Source organism: Oncorhynchus nerka, linkage group LG4 (assembly GCF_034236695.1).
Source record: "Oncorhynchus nerka isolate Pitt River linkage group LG4, Oner_Uvic_2.0, whole genome shotgun sequence".
Lineage (NCBI taxonomy): Eukaryota > Metazoa > Chordata > Actinopteri > Salmoniformes > Salmonidae > Oncorhynchus > Oncorhynchus nerka.
The window spans coordinates 50,931,698-50,947,821 of NC_088399.1; the positions used below are offsets into that span (position 1 = coordinate 50,931,698).

The 16,124-nt window shown below is 42.1% G+C and overlaps 1 protein-coding gene across 3 annotated transcripts; it reads left to right on the plus strand.

Moving 5' to 3' along the window:
- The first annotated feature begins 812 nt into the window (after positions 1–812).
- LOC115127336 (LIM/homeobox protein Lhx6-like) lies at positions 813–15,779 on the plus strand. Of its 3 annotated transcripts, none has more exons than XM_029656954.2 (9): positions 813–1,357; positions 2,133–2,207; positions 2,518–2,700; positions 4,236–4,357; positions 12,073–12,293; positions 12,835–12,935; positions 13,241–13,336; positions 13,491–13,680; positions 13,998–15,779. In XM_029656954.2, exons 1-9 carry the CDS (start codon positions 1,070–1,072, stop codon positions 14,078–14,080), a joined length of 1,359 nt encoding a protein of 452 aa, XP_029512814.1. In that variant the 5' UTR covers positions 813–1,069; the 3' UTR covers positions 14,081–15,779. The 3 variants fall into 3 exon arrangements, with proteins under 3 accessions (XP_029512814.1, XP_029512822.1, XP_029512828.1); XM_029656962.2 differs by having other exon boundaries at positions 13,491–13,665; XM_029656968.2 differs by lacking the exons at positions 2,133–2,207; positions 2,518–2,700.
- The last annotated feature ends 345 nt before the right edge of the window (positions 15,780–16,124 follow it).

Sequence of the window (16,124 nt, forward strand, 5' to 3'; positions counted from 1 at the left end):
CTAGAAAGACCATATTTGGGGTGAGAATGAGATGTCATGTTAATTTTGTGTCAAATTTTCCATAGATCCTCTTGCAGAATCAAACTTTTCCGTTGAGATTTTAATCCGTCAGTAATCGGATATAAGAAACAATCCCTAATATTAATATTTATTATAATAGTCCATTGACATTAGAGGCCTAATAATAAATTGGACTGTAAATAAACTACCTTTATTTTGTGTCTCGTTTGAAATCTTCTCGCCTATAGTCTCGCAAAGTGAAAGAATCCTAAATAATAAAGTATAGCGTGAATAATTTAACCTTAATAAACCTTTATGGTGCATAATTATGTTGCAATTAAAAAATAAAATAAAAACATGATTCGATGAGGTGCTATGTTTTTAATGACTGTCTTCTTTAGAATGACTTTACAAGAAAGATAGCCAGTTAAATCACTTCCGGAGACACTTTGTTTTGTATGATGGTTTGTGTGAGGAATGCAGAAATAATAGGCGAATCTAAATATGCAATAATAAACACACATTAAAAGGAACTATTCAACACCTAAATAGTTATTTTCAATTCAACCTAAATCATAAAGGATTGACTTGAACCCACATTATCCAACAGCAGACTTACTTTAATTTGGAAATAGGTTATTTATTACGACCCATAACAGAAATTGACAAGTGCCAAAACTCCATTATAGCTGTGCTGTGTCCGAAAATTGGTGTCCATGAACCGTACCTTATTCGCAGCCATAATACAACAAGTTTACCCTCCCCCCTCCAATCCTGGAGCGCAACTAAACTTTCACTCCAGACGAATTGCGCTTGGAGAGACGGTACCCTAACCTGCTCTCACTCGTTGTGTCTCGCGTTCTTGCAGATCTCGAGCAAACCTGCCAACCCATCTACTTCCTGTAGTCAGCAATTCCATCCCTAACAGAGGGAAAAAAAGGGAAGGAAGCATTTTCTAAGTGTTCTAAATAAGGCGTTCTGAAGAGCAACCTCCACTTGGTCGTCCGTCTGCAACACCCACGAGCTTCATCGTATAGATGCCATAACTGTTTCTCATGTTTTATATCGCATGTGTGCTGGGAGGCCGTTGCATCGATCGTGGGTAGAAGTAAAAACACGCCGTGGGTTCAAAACAAGAAGTGTAATTAACCCTGCAAATGGCACGGAGAATACAATAGATGCGCATATTTTCTTGCATGAAAGTGAAATCAGTTCAAACTCCGAGCTTGGGAAGGGAAGGGAACTCGACTTACGTTCTATCAGAATCCCAAGTGCGTTCATGTATTGGAAAAATGAGGTTTTGGCCCCTCTACCAGAGGGAAATAAGTTTTTATCCGAAGGAATTCCCTCAAAACAGGTAATGTGAAGAAAACAATAGCCTACAATAATAGCCTATGCGTAAAATATATGCGTAAAAATCATTTGGATATGAAAGATTGCTTTCTGGTTTAGCATGTATGTCTAAGATACCCACATAGTATTGGTTGATACCATTGTATAGACTACACTAGGATCTTACTGGTAATCTATCTGCTGTCATCATGTTGCTTTCTTAACTGCAACTGTTTTTATGTGTCTTAAATTGATATCATAAGAATCACTGGTTGTGTACAAAGATCAGCTGCGCCTCGCGCCATGAAGAGACAAGCGCGTCTATTATGGAGTGTGATTCGCAGTCCACCCTCTTCAACATGCCAATTCGCCAGAGAAGAATTAGATTTTAATTAGTGCCATTAAAAATCAAATTTGCCATTCTTTGGGTGGCCCGTTGCCTTTTCTGATTGACAGTTGAAATTGACACTCCGGGTCTCCTCTTATCGTGCGCATTTCAAGCTATTTGTAATTGCAGGTAGTTTTTTTCGGTTCCCTGGATTGCGAGGAAAACACGATTACTTTAAGAGCCATGGGTTAAGTGCAGAGAAAAAATCAATCCAAATTGAAATAGCTTCATTAAAACGGCAGCTTTTGTTGCAGGGCCCTAAATACTCCACAACAGTTCAAATCGGGAGTTATTGTTTGAACGCTTTATATAGCTTCAGGGCTGCAATGTCTCTCAAGGATTTCATGGCTGGAGATGGATAGTACGTTAGCCGCGAGTTGACTTCGACTTGCCGTTGAATCTTGTCTTGTAGGTGATTTCTCCAGAAACGCCGCAGAGTACACCGGGTGCCTCGCGCTGCGTGGAAGCCAAATACACACACGTCATGGTGAGAAGTTATGTAAACGTTTTAATGCATTATTTGCAATGTGTGCATTGCTGTTTATTATTATAGCATCTGAAGATTAAATTATTGCCATGCGTAAAATGTAATGTTATTGCTATTAGTTGTCTATTGCCTGTCAAGTATTTATGCAACATATATGGTGACGCTGATAGTGAGCCTGAATATGCTTTTCTATGCTAAAAGCATGACTTCGGTCATGAAGTAGCCTATAGGCTGTAATATGTCAAATATTTTGGTCCAGATGCGCTTAAAATGTATCCCTGTCCTTATTCTTGACTTGTTTCTCGTGCAGTCTCACTCGGACGGAGAATCGCACCGATCGAACATGGAGAGGGAGGACACGCGCTCCTCCCCGAGTCCCCCCTCTACCCCGTATATCTGCTCGCCTATCTCCACCGCCTCCTCGGTGGCGTCCACCGGGAAGAACGTGTGCGCGAGCTGTGGTTTGGAGATCCTGGACAGATACCTACTCAAGGTGCGAGTGCGCGCGTTATTGGTCATGAAAAGGCTAAAACCGCACGAGCATAGGATTTATGTTTTTGCGAATGTAAAACAGATATGGAAAATCCCTTTGACTTGTTTTAGTTTTTACAACTTTACTAACATGTTTGATGTATTTAGCCCAAGCTACATCCACGTTGACTTCATTATCTTCCTTAAATATTAATACGAATATAAATGAAATCATGCTCCGAATTATGAAACCCTGAAATAATTTAGTAGGCTAAAGTGTTGATCTTCTGAAGCTCCATTGTTTTGAACATACTATTTTATTTCTAAAACAAAAGAAAGGACAGTAGCCTAGATAGGGCAGGGTCATACATCGTGTTATGTTTTTTATGTCTTTCAAATTCACTTCAAGAACAACGCCCGGCCTCGCTCTGCGTGCTCCGGAGTAAAAAAAAAACAACTGTCTGGGAGTGTTTTTCAGAGTTGCAGGAAGTGTGTGTTACTTAAATCTAAGGGGATCATTATTCCGCTATCTGTGCTCCATTTCTTTTAAGCCTTTATATGGAAGCGATACATGTGGAAACTATTTTATCAGGAAGCGATGCATGTTCATTTTAATTGCATAGCTATATTCATTTTTGAAATCGATTCTTTATAGGCTATTTATCTTTAAATGATTTGAACATTTTGCTTCTATAAAAAAAAAATGAAATCCACTCATAGAACAGACCCAATGGTCCACTCCACCAAAGCTCGCTGTATATATATATTGTGTTTAATAATCTATATGCCTAATGATGCAAGGACATACCCCTTTATTTTGCACATGGCACATTTTATTATATGGAGAACGAAGTAATAATAGAATATTTGTGTATATCTTAATGTTGACATTTTATTAGTTTCCTTTACTTGGTAGGCTGGGCCTACGTTACACGGGCAAACATCGAGAAGAACAAAACAATTATAAGATATATTAATTACATTTGAATTATTCTTCAACGAACTGTACGGTTTAGGAATCATTTTAACATTAAAGGCAATAATAAAAATCTAACAATATTCAAACCTTTTGCCTGGTCTGCGTATGTATGCACAATTGATGAGTGAATATACAGTCTAGCTGACGTCAAATGGCCCAATGGCCATACGTGTTGATTACATTTTTTTTACGTGCACAATCAAATTGAAAGTTACCGGATAGAGGAAAACATATTTATTATAAAAGTCATAATGTCTTTGTAGCTCCACCAAAATATCAACTAAGTCATGGATGTTTTTTTTTATTGTAACAAAATCAATTGAAAAGTGCATAATAGCCTACACGAATTATGCTATTTTTACAGTTGTTTATTTTGTTGTTATTATTTGACATGTTCATTAATTTAAATCGTTTAGCCTAGGCTACTATTTGAGCAATAATGTCATTTGAACGATTCAATTTGATTTCACATAGGCTACATACAGACATATTGTTATAATTATTATTAATATGATGACGATGATGATGATTATTATTATTATTATTTAAGCTTCTTTTACCACTGTTTTGTTTTGCAGGTAAATAACTTGATCTGGCACGTGAGGTGTCTGGAGTGTTCTGTCTGCCGGACGTCGTTACGTCAACACAACAGCTGTTACATCAAAAACAAAGAGATCTTCTGTAAAATGGATTATTTCAGGTAGGGTAAGTTTTTGACTTTGTTTTCAAAATATTATTATATTATATTATATTATATTAAATATTATGCTTCCGCCTGCCGCCTGCCATACGAAAACCTGCCTCTCCTTTGGGTGATAGTGGACATGCGCATAATTGTATGTGTCGGTTTTTAAAAAGGTATTCAAAAGCTTATAAGCAAAATAAGGGTAGGAATTAACTAACTTTTTATGAATCCCATTGTTGAGGCTACATCGTCGGCCTAAATATTGAGATGTTGTAAAATAAATGTAATTCTGCTGGTATAGGCTTTTGTTATGGGGCGTGTAGTGAGACGTGTTTTGCAGGATTTATAAATTGCTGGGATATTATACGCGCATTTAATGATGAAGATGACATCAATTGGGCGGCAGGTAGCCTAGTGGTTAGAGCGTTGGGCTAGTAACCGGTTGCTAGATCAAATCCCTAAGCAAAGGTTGCTCGATCAAATCCCTGAGCTGACAAGGTAAAAATCTGTCGTTCTGCCCTGAACAAGACACTGTTCCTAGGCCGTCATTGTAAATAATAATTTGTTCTTAACTGACTTGGCTAGTTAAATAAAATAAAAAAGAGCATAACACTGGGCGATATCCATGATTCTTTGCCTTGCAGGTTTGAATAACAAATGTATTAAATCATCTAAAAAAATGATAGTAACAATAAGCGATTGCAAAAAGCCCTAGGCCACTAGGCCTTATAACAACAACGCCAACACCACATCAGTAATAATGATGTTACGACATACAACACGAGTTCATTTGTACAGGTTTACACTTTTTAAATGATCGTCCATGGATCGTCAGCTCAACTTGTCTCTTGATTCAAAAAGCGAAGAGAGATCAACTAATAACAATCTGATTATATAATCGCATACACATTTAGCAGGTGTTATTGGAGGGGGGGTGTAGCGAAATGCTTGTATGATACTGCAGTATACAATCTGTTATTCTATTCTTATCTAAACTGCTATTCTATTGTTTATTCATCTAATACATAACAAAACATGTATGAGTTATGACCAAATATAAATCAAGACTAATCTCTGGACTGATTTCATAAGATTGTCTAACAGAAATCTAATCAAAATCAAATGTTATTTGTGGCATGTGCTGTACACAACAGGTGTAGACATGAAGACATGAGAAGATATTCACAGTAACACTTACTGATAACGATTCTAATCAGTGCTACCCCCAAGATTACAATTTGTTGGGCTATTATCATATAGCATGTTGTTACACACTATTTCTACAGTTCCTACACACAATAACACAATAACACTATTCATCATTGCTTGCAATGCTATTATATTTGTTGATGGTTTCATACTCTTCCACATTATTTAACAGACACAAAATATACATCAAACATAATTGCTTTCAATGCTGCCAATGCTGTTATATTTTCTATAATATTCTATATTTATATAGCTCCATTCATATAACACAATATTTACAAATACCTGTAATTACATACATACGCACGCGCGCACGTGCACCCACGCACGCACACACTACACACACTGCAGAGTAAGAATAACACTCCGCGGCTAAAGCTAAACTGTGAAGTCTCATGCAGCATGCGCGTCTCCAGTGTGTCATGATTGCAGAGCACTCAACACAGAGCCTGAATGCAAGCTCTCAATTGGCCAGGCCTCCTCTCCTCCGCATCCATTTCCAGTCAATGTGAAGTGACTGGCCCTTTAAAGTCGATACTGTGTTTTAGGAGCCGCTGCCTCAGAAGGTTTGTTTTCTGTGTTAGGCTAATAATCTGAAGTGATGCTTCACAAGATGTTTCATCTAAAGCCCTTCACAGAGAGACCCGGTCCCTGTGAAGCACAGTGGATCTATTGAGATAGGAACATCGGGCACTTGTGTCCACGCAATGCGGGCGTGGAGTGTACTTATCAGATCAGCGTCAAGGCTTAGACTACAGAACTAAAAGATGTCAATGTCAACCAAGAATGTATTACTTGAGTTTAGTAATAGATGAACACCATCAGAGATACATGCAGGGAGTGTAAACGTGGTATATATATTTTTTTTTTGTAAATATGATGATTATATAATATGTTTACAAGAGAAAATGATCGATACTGAGCTACTATGATTGCAAAGCTCAAATGAGCCATGAGATGGTCTCTCATAATGCAAGATAAATGTGAAACACTATCTGACTATAGCTTCTTATTTAATAGCTAGAGGTAATGTTCGTCTGAGTTAAAATACTAAAAACTGTATGCACCCTGAGATTATCACACGGAGTTTGTCATTAATAACTAATTATATTGAACTCTTTTGGCTCAGAATTGTTATATTGTCCCATTCATAATAAACTGTAGAGGAAATTGCTTTACAGCTGAGCAAGGCCATTTATTTAAAAAGGAGATCATTGCAGAATAATATTGCCTGTAATTTAATTTACTGGCCGATAGGTTGAAATATTCTAATTTACATATTGGTTGATATTAATGGAAGGTTTTCCAGATGATCGAAACATGTTGGACATTCATCTGGTAAAGTTTAAGCCATACACAGCCAGTCTGACCATCTGTTGTAGGGAAGAGGAGTCCACCATACGCCCCCACAATACAACGCGCAGAACCTCCAGCATTTCTCCTTCATAACGAGTGTCCACTCACGTGAGATGCGGGTCGTGTAGTGTTATGGTGTTCAAAAAGATATTTAAAAACTTGAACAAAAAAAGTGTTGGAACTTAACCGTTGCCACGTTTTTTAAAATCCCATTGTTGTAAGAAATTACGCCCATCTGCTGTTGGAAAGAGGAGTGCAACACTGAACACAATGCAACCCACAGAACCTCCAGTGTTTCTCCTTCATCATTTCCCCCAAACATTCTAAACTGCTCGTTTCTAGTTTTATTTATTTCATTCGGGAATAATTCCACATCTTAAAGACACATTTTTCCTGGTGAAGGACGCAATATTATGTGCCAAACGGCACCAAATCCCCTAAATAGTGCACTGACTAGAGCCCCATGGGCCCTGGTCAAAAGTAGTGCACTGTAGAGAATAGGGTTACATTTAAGACGCTGCCACAAGAGTATGGTGGCATGTTGGGAACATAACTAGAGGCAGAATGTGATTGACTGTCTAACGTATTACTGTGGACATAGTGAAAGGGCTTTAATGGTTCCAAGCTTGAGAGGGAGCTTGGCACTAGAGAGGGAGCCTGGGAACGGTTTATCCCCACAGTCAGTGGGCACAGCGGCATCTCTGTATGTGTGTGTGTGTGCATGCTTGTGTGTGCATGTGTGTGAAAAGTTTCGCACCCCAGGCAAAGTCATAGTCAGTGGGCACGGTGGCATCTCCCTGCTCGGACTCCAATCCCTCAGCGGATGGCAACAGGTCCTGCAGAAAGAGAGGTGCGTGTGTGTGTGCAGGTGCGTGTGGTTGCGCCAGAGAGGTGAAGGGAGTGACCCTGCTTAGGGGGGTGTGATGTGTGTGGGGGGGGGGGGGGTTCTGATGGTAACCTGATACAGAGCCACTGGTCTGAGGTTTATAATCACCAGCAATTAAAGCCCCAAGCCCAGCACCCAGTGTTGTCCGGGTCAACGTGTTTCTGAATGTGATTCCTGTCACACACGCAGGAACACACACATGCATGCACACACGCATTCACGTGCATTCACTATACATCACACACACACACACACACACACACACACACACACACACACACACACACACACACACACACACACACACACACACACACACACACACACTTAGGAAAAATGCCTGATCTTTCTGTCCACAACGGGTGTGTTGTGTGTGTGCATCAGTGTGCGAGAACGTGTGTGTGTGTGTGTGCCTGCCATGGGAACCTGCTTATGTAAAACTGACTGTGCCTACTTCCACACAAAGACCAGCCATCAGTCATTAAGGTGAAGTTTTTTACAACATGGAAATAGTGTATGCATTCTGCTACACAATAATGTTATATGTGACCCATATCAGCATAAGGCTCCCTTGGCCCCATCCCCATTTACCCTGAAACCCCAAATACTTCTATTCCCTCCAGTGGGGGGCAGCAATTAAAATAAAACATGGAGGATTTTGTATTGTGAAATGGACATGGTTGGAAGCCATAGTGATGAATGATGGGGCATTGTTGTGGTTGGGACCAGAAGCATCCCCATATGCGGAGTTCGTTTGTTTACAACCATCTTAACCAGTGACTGGTCAGGTGTGTACAAAACCGTCAAACTGAATTTATTGCTCTGCTGCAGAGAGGGTTCGATTGAAACCTCTCTCTCCCTTTTCCACTGTGCAGCTTGACATTCCACCTCAGTGGTGTTTCAACACCAGTCTACTTGCTAGGCCTGTAGGAAGGGTTAGACTGCCGTGAGTTCTGAGGACCAGACAGAGCTGGGCGTCACTCATTCCTCATTCTGGCTCTGGAGAGAAAAACAAGGAGATATTTCTCATTTGTGTCAGTCTCTCATCTGGCTCTGGACTGACAGCTGTTGTAATGGGGCGTAATAGCAGGAAATCAGAGTGGGTTTACTCTGCCTAAAGGGGGGTGGTGGAGGAGCAGGGGCAGAGGGGTAGAGGGGCATGGGACAGAGCAGACGCTGTAGTAACTAAAGCCCCTCTGTCAGCCAGGCCCCGAAACAGAAACACAGCGAGCCGTGAGCTGCCGTGAGCCGCAGGCCACACAGGAAGTTGCAAAGCACCGCCAATCAGGGGCACCCTGGGATGCTGACACGGTAACCTGAGTGGCCGTCCTCGCCGCTGCGTTGGGGTTGGGGCGGTCAGCGGTGCTAGGGGACGGAAGGTGTGTGCGTGTATGAGGTTGGGGGGGGGGGGGGGCGTATGTAGCCTATCCAGCCGTCCTCATCAACCCGCCCCGCTGCCAGCCTGCTTCCCGCCAGGCACTGATGAGGTCTCCGTAGAAACTGAGAGGAGCATGCCATGAGTGAAACCAGACCTGGTAGAGGCAAAAGAGACTTGAGATGTCAGATTGTCTGACAGGTAGTCAGGAAGGTAAACAAACACACTGAGGCTCAGGACATCAGGATGTGTCTGTCCTTTACTGATTTAGGAGGAAATGAGGTGTTTTTACCTGGTAGGAAAATAGGGTAAGTATCCTGTTTGGATAAGAAAATATGCCTATATCTCATACAATGGTAATTTTGGTCTTCATAAGGAATGCATGTTGGAATGCTTTCATAATAGTACCTGCGGAAGAAAATGTACATGGACATTTCAATAAGAAATTTGCCCATCTTCAGTACTACGTTCAAGCTCAATAATCTTGGGGATGAATATACTTCTCTTCGGCTGTAGGTAGATGAATGTGGAGCTGAGCGGAGCAGAGAGGAGGGCTGGAGGAAAGCTTTGTGAGGAGAATGTTTCTCCTAAAGGTGATAGGGGATTGGCATGCACCCAGAATAAAAGGCAGCTTTTTGATACAAAGGCATAATTAACTACAAAGCTAGTGAAGATGAAGAAAGATGATGATATGCACACACATGTGTGCATGCCGTGCAAAATAACACACAGACACACACACACACACACACACACACACACTTCTGTGTTGTGTCGTAGAGTCTGAGGCAGACAAGCTGTCATGGTAGATTACAGTTCCGTTCCACAACATTTCTTTCTGAACTGTCCTCCACAATGCATCATTAATCAACACGCGGTATTCTCAGTACAGAGGGCCATAGATAGTCGGGTTTAAAGTACACAATAAACTCTGGAATGGTTTCACAAAGTCTGAATAGGCTTTTGTTGTGAGCGGTGTGTATTCTCGCATAATGCCGTGTATACTGTGCCTCCGGTCCTTACCCTCATCATTCAGTAGTCCTATCTATGAACTCAAATGGGTGTAGCTGGAACAAAGCATTTTGGGTGATCGGGCCAGGGAAGGAGAGGTGTGTGTGTGTACCGTGGTACCTTTTCCCAGGGAAGAGGCTGAGACATCCAGCCAGCCAGGTCTGTACAGTCAGTCTCAGACCTGTCTTAGTACGTCGTTGTGTCATTTCTTTGTGGACGTATCCCAGAGTGCTTCTCTTTCAGCACTAGAGTCAGTGGAGCATGGAAGCCAGGCACATAAGAACTCCGACTCAACCTCATGGCGTCATTCTGGAACTGGGATATCCCAAATGGCACCCTATTCCCTATATAGTGCACTACTTTTGACCGGGGCCTACAGGGCCGCTGTGTAGGAAATAGGGCACAATTTAGGACGCCTGGCATTGAGCCGGGGAGATGCTGCCTTCTACCAAATCAGTCTGCTGCTCCCTGCCTGGTCGGCTATGATTGGTGATTGGCTTCCCCCAGCCCCTTATACTTGGCCCTTCACCCCTCATCTCTAGCCCTTTGGGGTTGTTACCATGCTTATGTCACTGTGTTTATGTGAGAGATCTCTGAGCTCTGGAGACGGGGGTCGTTTCCTCTAAGTAGACTGACTCGACTCTCCTTGTCATGCACGCATGAACGCAAGCGCGGACACACCCACAGATGGTCAGGCTAGGGGCCATCTGCAGACCATTAGTACAGCCTTTCTCTGTCCGTCCACATCGGCCCCGCCCTGCCCCTGAAACACTGACTGGGTCAACCCGAATGTCTGGATCTAAACAGGCTGGACATGTCCAGTTCAAACAAACTAACACCTGATCTCTCAAAAGCCTCTTTTATGAAGGTTATGACAAGGCCAGTCAGAAACGATCAACTAAATGTAGTACTTCATTGATAGTACTTTAGTTTGTCATATGTGCCCCTCGTTGCATATACTTACGTGGCTAACAGCTGTGATATTGGTGTAAAACATCAAATTGGCTAAATATTCTTCATGTCAAAATCATGACGGTAGGAACATTTACTTTGGCAAAAATGGAGCCCGGATAGCGAGGCCAAGAAATGCAGTGAACCTATTAGTTTGAAATTAAATAATTCTCCACTTCCATTCAACTCATAATGTAAACTGATGGACTGAACAAGCAAAAACCAAATTCTGCAATATTGACAGACCTTTTCTTTTTTTCAAGTGATCTACAGTAGGCTATCTATTAAAAAATACATCAGCATGATTCTCTCTGTCTTTCTCTCTCTTCTCTCTTGCCCTCTCTTAAAATCAGACCTGAACATGTAATCAGCCAGGCTCTGCTTCACATCTGTAATGTTAGTGCCCTCAGAAGAGCTGATTTGGTTCAGTGTGGAACAAGTGTTGAAAGTTTTAAAAAAAAGTTACGGTTGATATATGGAAGAGGTAATTTATTGAATTATTTGCAAATCATTGGAAGGTGGGGATACCTGATCTATTAAAGGTCCAGTCCGAATGTCTGAATGTTGCTTTTCACATTGTGCATCCATTTAAAGTCATGGATTTGACTAGTTCAATTCAGCTATAAACACGGTCATATTTTGTACATAAAGTTGACATAACAACAAGTCTGGTTATAGACCGTTTTTTTTGTCCTCCTCTATAGCAGAATATTGATGCCACAGCTCTCTCTCGCTAACTCTGTCTCTCTCTCTCCTCTCTCTCTCTCTCTCTCTCTCCCTCTCTCTCTCTCTCTCCTCTCTCTCTCTCTCTCTCTCTCTCTCTCTCTCTCTCTCTCCCTCTCTCTCTCTCTCTCTCTCTCCTCTCTCTCTCTCTCTCTCTCTCTCTCTCTCTCTCTCTCTCTCTTCTCTCTCTCTCTCTCCCTCTCTCTCTCTCTCTCACAGTAAGTTCGGTACAAAGTGTGCCCGGTGCGGCCGCCAGATCTACGCCAGTGACTGGGTGCGTCGAGCCAGGGGCAACGCCTACCACCTGGCGTGCTTCGCCTGCTTCTCCTGCAAGAGGCAGCTGTCCACGGGGGAGGAGTTTGGCCTGGTGGAGGACAAGGTGCTCTGCAGGATCCACTATGACACCATGGTGGAGAACCTCAAACGGGCTGCTGAGAGCGGTGAGTCACTGGGCTCTCTCGAACCTGCTCTGAGTGTGGATTCACTGGTCTAGGGCATCCTATCTCAGTGTTCTCTCTAGAACCTGCTCTCTAAAGTTGCTGTCAAAACGATAACCTACTGTATGTGTACACTTTTATATAGCATACAGCTACACAACACTGTAGGATACACTACGCTACTAAAAAAAGGTGTTATCTAGAACCAAAAAGGGTTCTTCAACTGTCCCCATAGGAGAACCCTTTGTTGAACCCTTTTTGGTTCCAGGTAGAACCCTTTTGTGTTCCATGTAGAATCCTTTACACAAAGAGTTCTACATGGAACCCAAAATAATTCTACCTGGAACCAAAAAGGTTTCTCCTATGGGGACAGCCCAAAAAACTATTTTGGAACATAACACTGTGATGTAACTGTGGGGATAACAATTCTCACTGGGAAAACTCTAAATGTAGCTTTTTCCCCTCTCTCTTTTTTTCTGTCTTTCTCTCATTCTTCCCTATCCTCGCCTTTCTTTCCCCCTGTCTCTGTGCCCTGGTGTCTCAGGCAGCGGCATCACTCTGGAGGGGGCAGTGCCGTCAGAGCAGGACAGCCAACCCAAGCCTGCCAAGAGAGCACGCACCTCCTTCACCGCTGAGCAGCTGCAGGTGAGTCACAGAGGAGGGAACCACATGTCCCTGTCACCCCATTTTCTATTTCCAATAATAGGTCAATAACCAATTTGAATTATTTTACAAATAGGCTGGGGAATATGATTTCTCTGTCTTAGTGACTTTCTAATGGTCGTCGTTGGCAACATTCGTTCATTTCAATAGGCTCCTTGTATTTTAGCTCTGCGGTGGTGTTACATTGTCATTTCTGGACGCTGATACTCCGCTATTTGCTGATATACAGCCAAAATAGCTGAGACAGTGAGGTAATATATTTCTAATAACTTATGTACAATTCCCAGGTGATGCAGGCTCAGTTTGCGCAGGACAACAACCCCGATGCACAGACCCTGCAGAAGCTGGCGGACATGACGGGTCTCAGCAGGAGAGTCATACAGGTGAGGGTCCATTCACGCCGTCTCAAAGCAATGATGTAAATAAGTTGTAAGTTGCTTTGGAGTGTATGCTAAGTGTCACATGACTCATGGTGGTAAAAACAATGAGAATATAGCGACATGTCATATGACAGCTGGTAACATTGCATTTTCATAGGTTTGGTTTCAAAACTGCAGAGCAAGACACAAAAAGCATACCCCCCAGCACAGCGGACCCTCGCAAGGCCACCCCCAGTCCCGGATGCCCCCTTCGCTGCCCGACGACCTGCATTACTCCCCCTTTGGCAGTCCTGAGAGGGCGCGTATGGTGGCCCTGCACGGATACATCGACAGTGAGTGTTACGTTGGTTAGTCTCTTCACTACATCCTCACAAAGCCCTCTACTCTGCTTCACCAACTCCCTTTTCAGTACTTTCCTCCTTACGTCTCCTCTCCGAGGAAATAAAGGAAGACGGATAGAGGTATGAAGAGCAATAAAGAGGAGGGATTTGTCCTTGTCTACTCAGTAGTGGCTGTGTTTCGCTTTGTCAATAGGTCACGTTTTCTAACAATAAAACAAATTGTACTGTGCTTGAGTATGTTCCCTTACCGCTCCCCCATCTTGATTACTGTTCTGAACTGAGTTATAATATTTCACGTGTGTCCCTCTCTTCTGTTCCACCAGGCCACCCATTCTCCGTTCTAACGACACAGAGCCTGAACCCCCATCAAGCCATGTCGCTGCCCCAGCTACCCCTCAGCCGCTAACTAATGTACGCTGCCGCTGCCCCCCCTCAACCTCTGACCCTTGAATCCTGACCTCCCATCAGCAAGATGACTTAAGGAGAGGATCAAGATTTGAGAAGCTCTCTACTCTTGACCTCTCACCCTTAACCACTCGGACGGAGAGCGAAAGAGAGAGAGAGACTGCCTCATCGACTCTTTTCCCACGAACAGGATTATGATTATACAGCCAGTCTGACTGTTGTCATGGAGGATGTGAGCCCTTCCTTTTGCTCACTGGGACTTATTCAAGGCCAAGACACATTGAACCAGACTATGAGCTCCTTGTGCAGAGCTGGACTGAAAGGACTCCTCTCTCCATCCTCCGATGGGGGTGACGGGACCAGGCTAACAGGAATACAGCCTCATGTGCGCTGTCAAATTTCTGAAGATTTACCTATGAGGGGGAAAAAAACGTCAAGGGATTGGACTTGTGAGCTTTACAGAGGACACGGAGGTAAGAAACCTCCCTCCTTTCTCTCTATGATGATACCATGAAGGAATGCGAAATAACTGAGTTTTGTTGTGGAATCTGCTTCGAACTTAAACTTAGTACGATTTTCTTTTTTATAGTCACAGCTGTTAGTATTGGTATTATTTGAGATCATGTGGTAATCAGCTCTTCGTTAATACACTGTCATCAGCAGCCTTCTGTACAGGATATAAGCCTCAGATGAGGGTAGATTGTGTGCCTTATCTTATCCATGATAAGCAAACAGAACGACCCTAATACGGTTGTTTTGAATTATGACTCATTTCCAGGCAGCTGAGGTAAAACACCACAATTCACAGAGAAAACAAAAAACTCAAATTTATTAGGATGATTTAAAAAAAATAGTGGCAAGGTGTAACTTTACATTTTTACTGGTGAAAATATTGAAATACAATTTTTAAAAATGGGGGGGGGGTGATTTTAATTTTCACCATATCCTATCCTCATGTGCAAAGATAAAAATAAATGTATTATTATAATATGGATATGGATATTTCAATCATTTGACGCTCCAAATTGTAAAATTAGGATTTACAGTAACAGCCTTGTGAGGCGTTTGGCATTGACATATCTCTGTTAAATGTTGAACAATCACATTTGAGTATGAGAGAAAGAGAGGGAGGTCTGAAATGTGTCACCCGATAACCTTCCTCCACTTGTAAAGAAGGACTAAAAGACGATACATGTCACATTACATGTAATCCCTACCCTTTTTCTAACCAGGTGTACTGTCACTAAATTATCATTTATCTCTGTGCAGGACCCATGTCAAGTCAGTGTTTTTGTTGCTGTCTTCTACAATTAGTCCAGCCTGTGTGCTTCACTTCTATGGGGTGAAACGGAGATGTGGTACAGCGGACTGGGGATATGATGTGTATATAGACGTTTGTTAGCTGGTCAGCCTGGGGAGAGGGAGATTGTGTGAAACTGTAACTTTTGTGTCTTGGCTGTGGAGTGGAGTCAGTGAGGAATAGGATCCTGTGTTTACAAAGGGACTAAGGGAGACAAGACCTCAATGTTCTCGTATTTATTGAGACAATAGCCTGTAAGCACTTTTTTTTTCCCGGAAATTGTCAACATTGTCTTGTTTTATTAAAAAAAATGAAATGAAATCGAAAGTTTATTTGATTGACTGTGCATCACATAAATGTTTTGTGTACTAAATGCAATAAAATGGACTTTAAAATGTGACATTTGTATTTTTATTTTGACTAACAATTTGATGGAAGAAGCCCTTTTAAGCCCCTAATCCCAAACAATCCACTAGCAAGGACGCACAATCTACACACACTAGAGCCAATTTAGAGCCAATTTAGAAATAGATCTGGGGAAATCAGTGGTTGGTTTCAAGTGATCCTGAGGGGCTGGACAACTGATCTCTGTATGCTCGCTATGTATTATGCTACTCATTGTACATTTGTATATACAGGGCACTCAGAAAGCATTCAGACCCCTCGACTTCTTTCACATTTTGTTACATTACAGCCTTATTCTAAAATGTATTCAATCGTTTTTTTCCCTCATCAATCTACACAC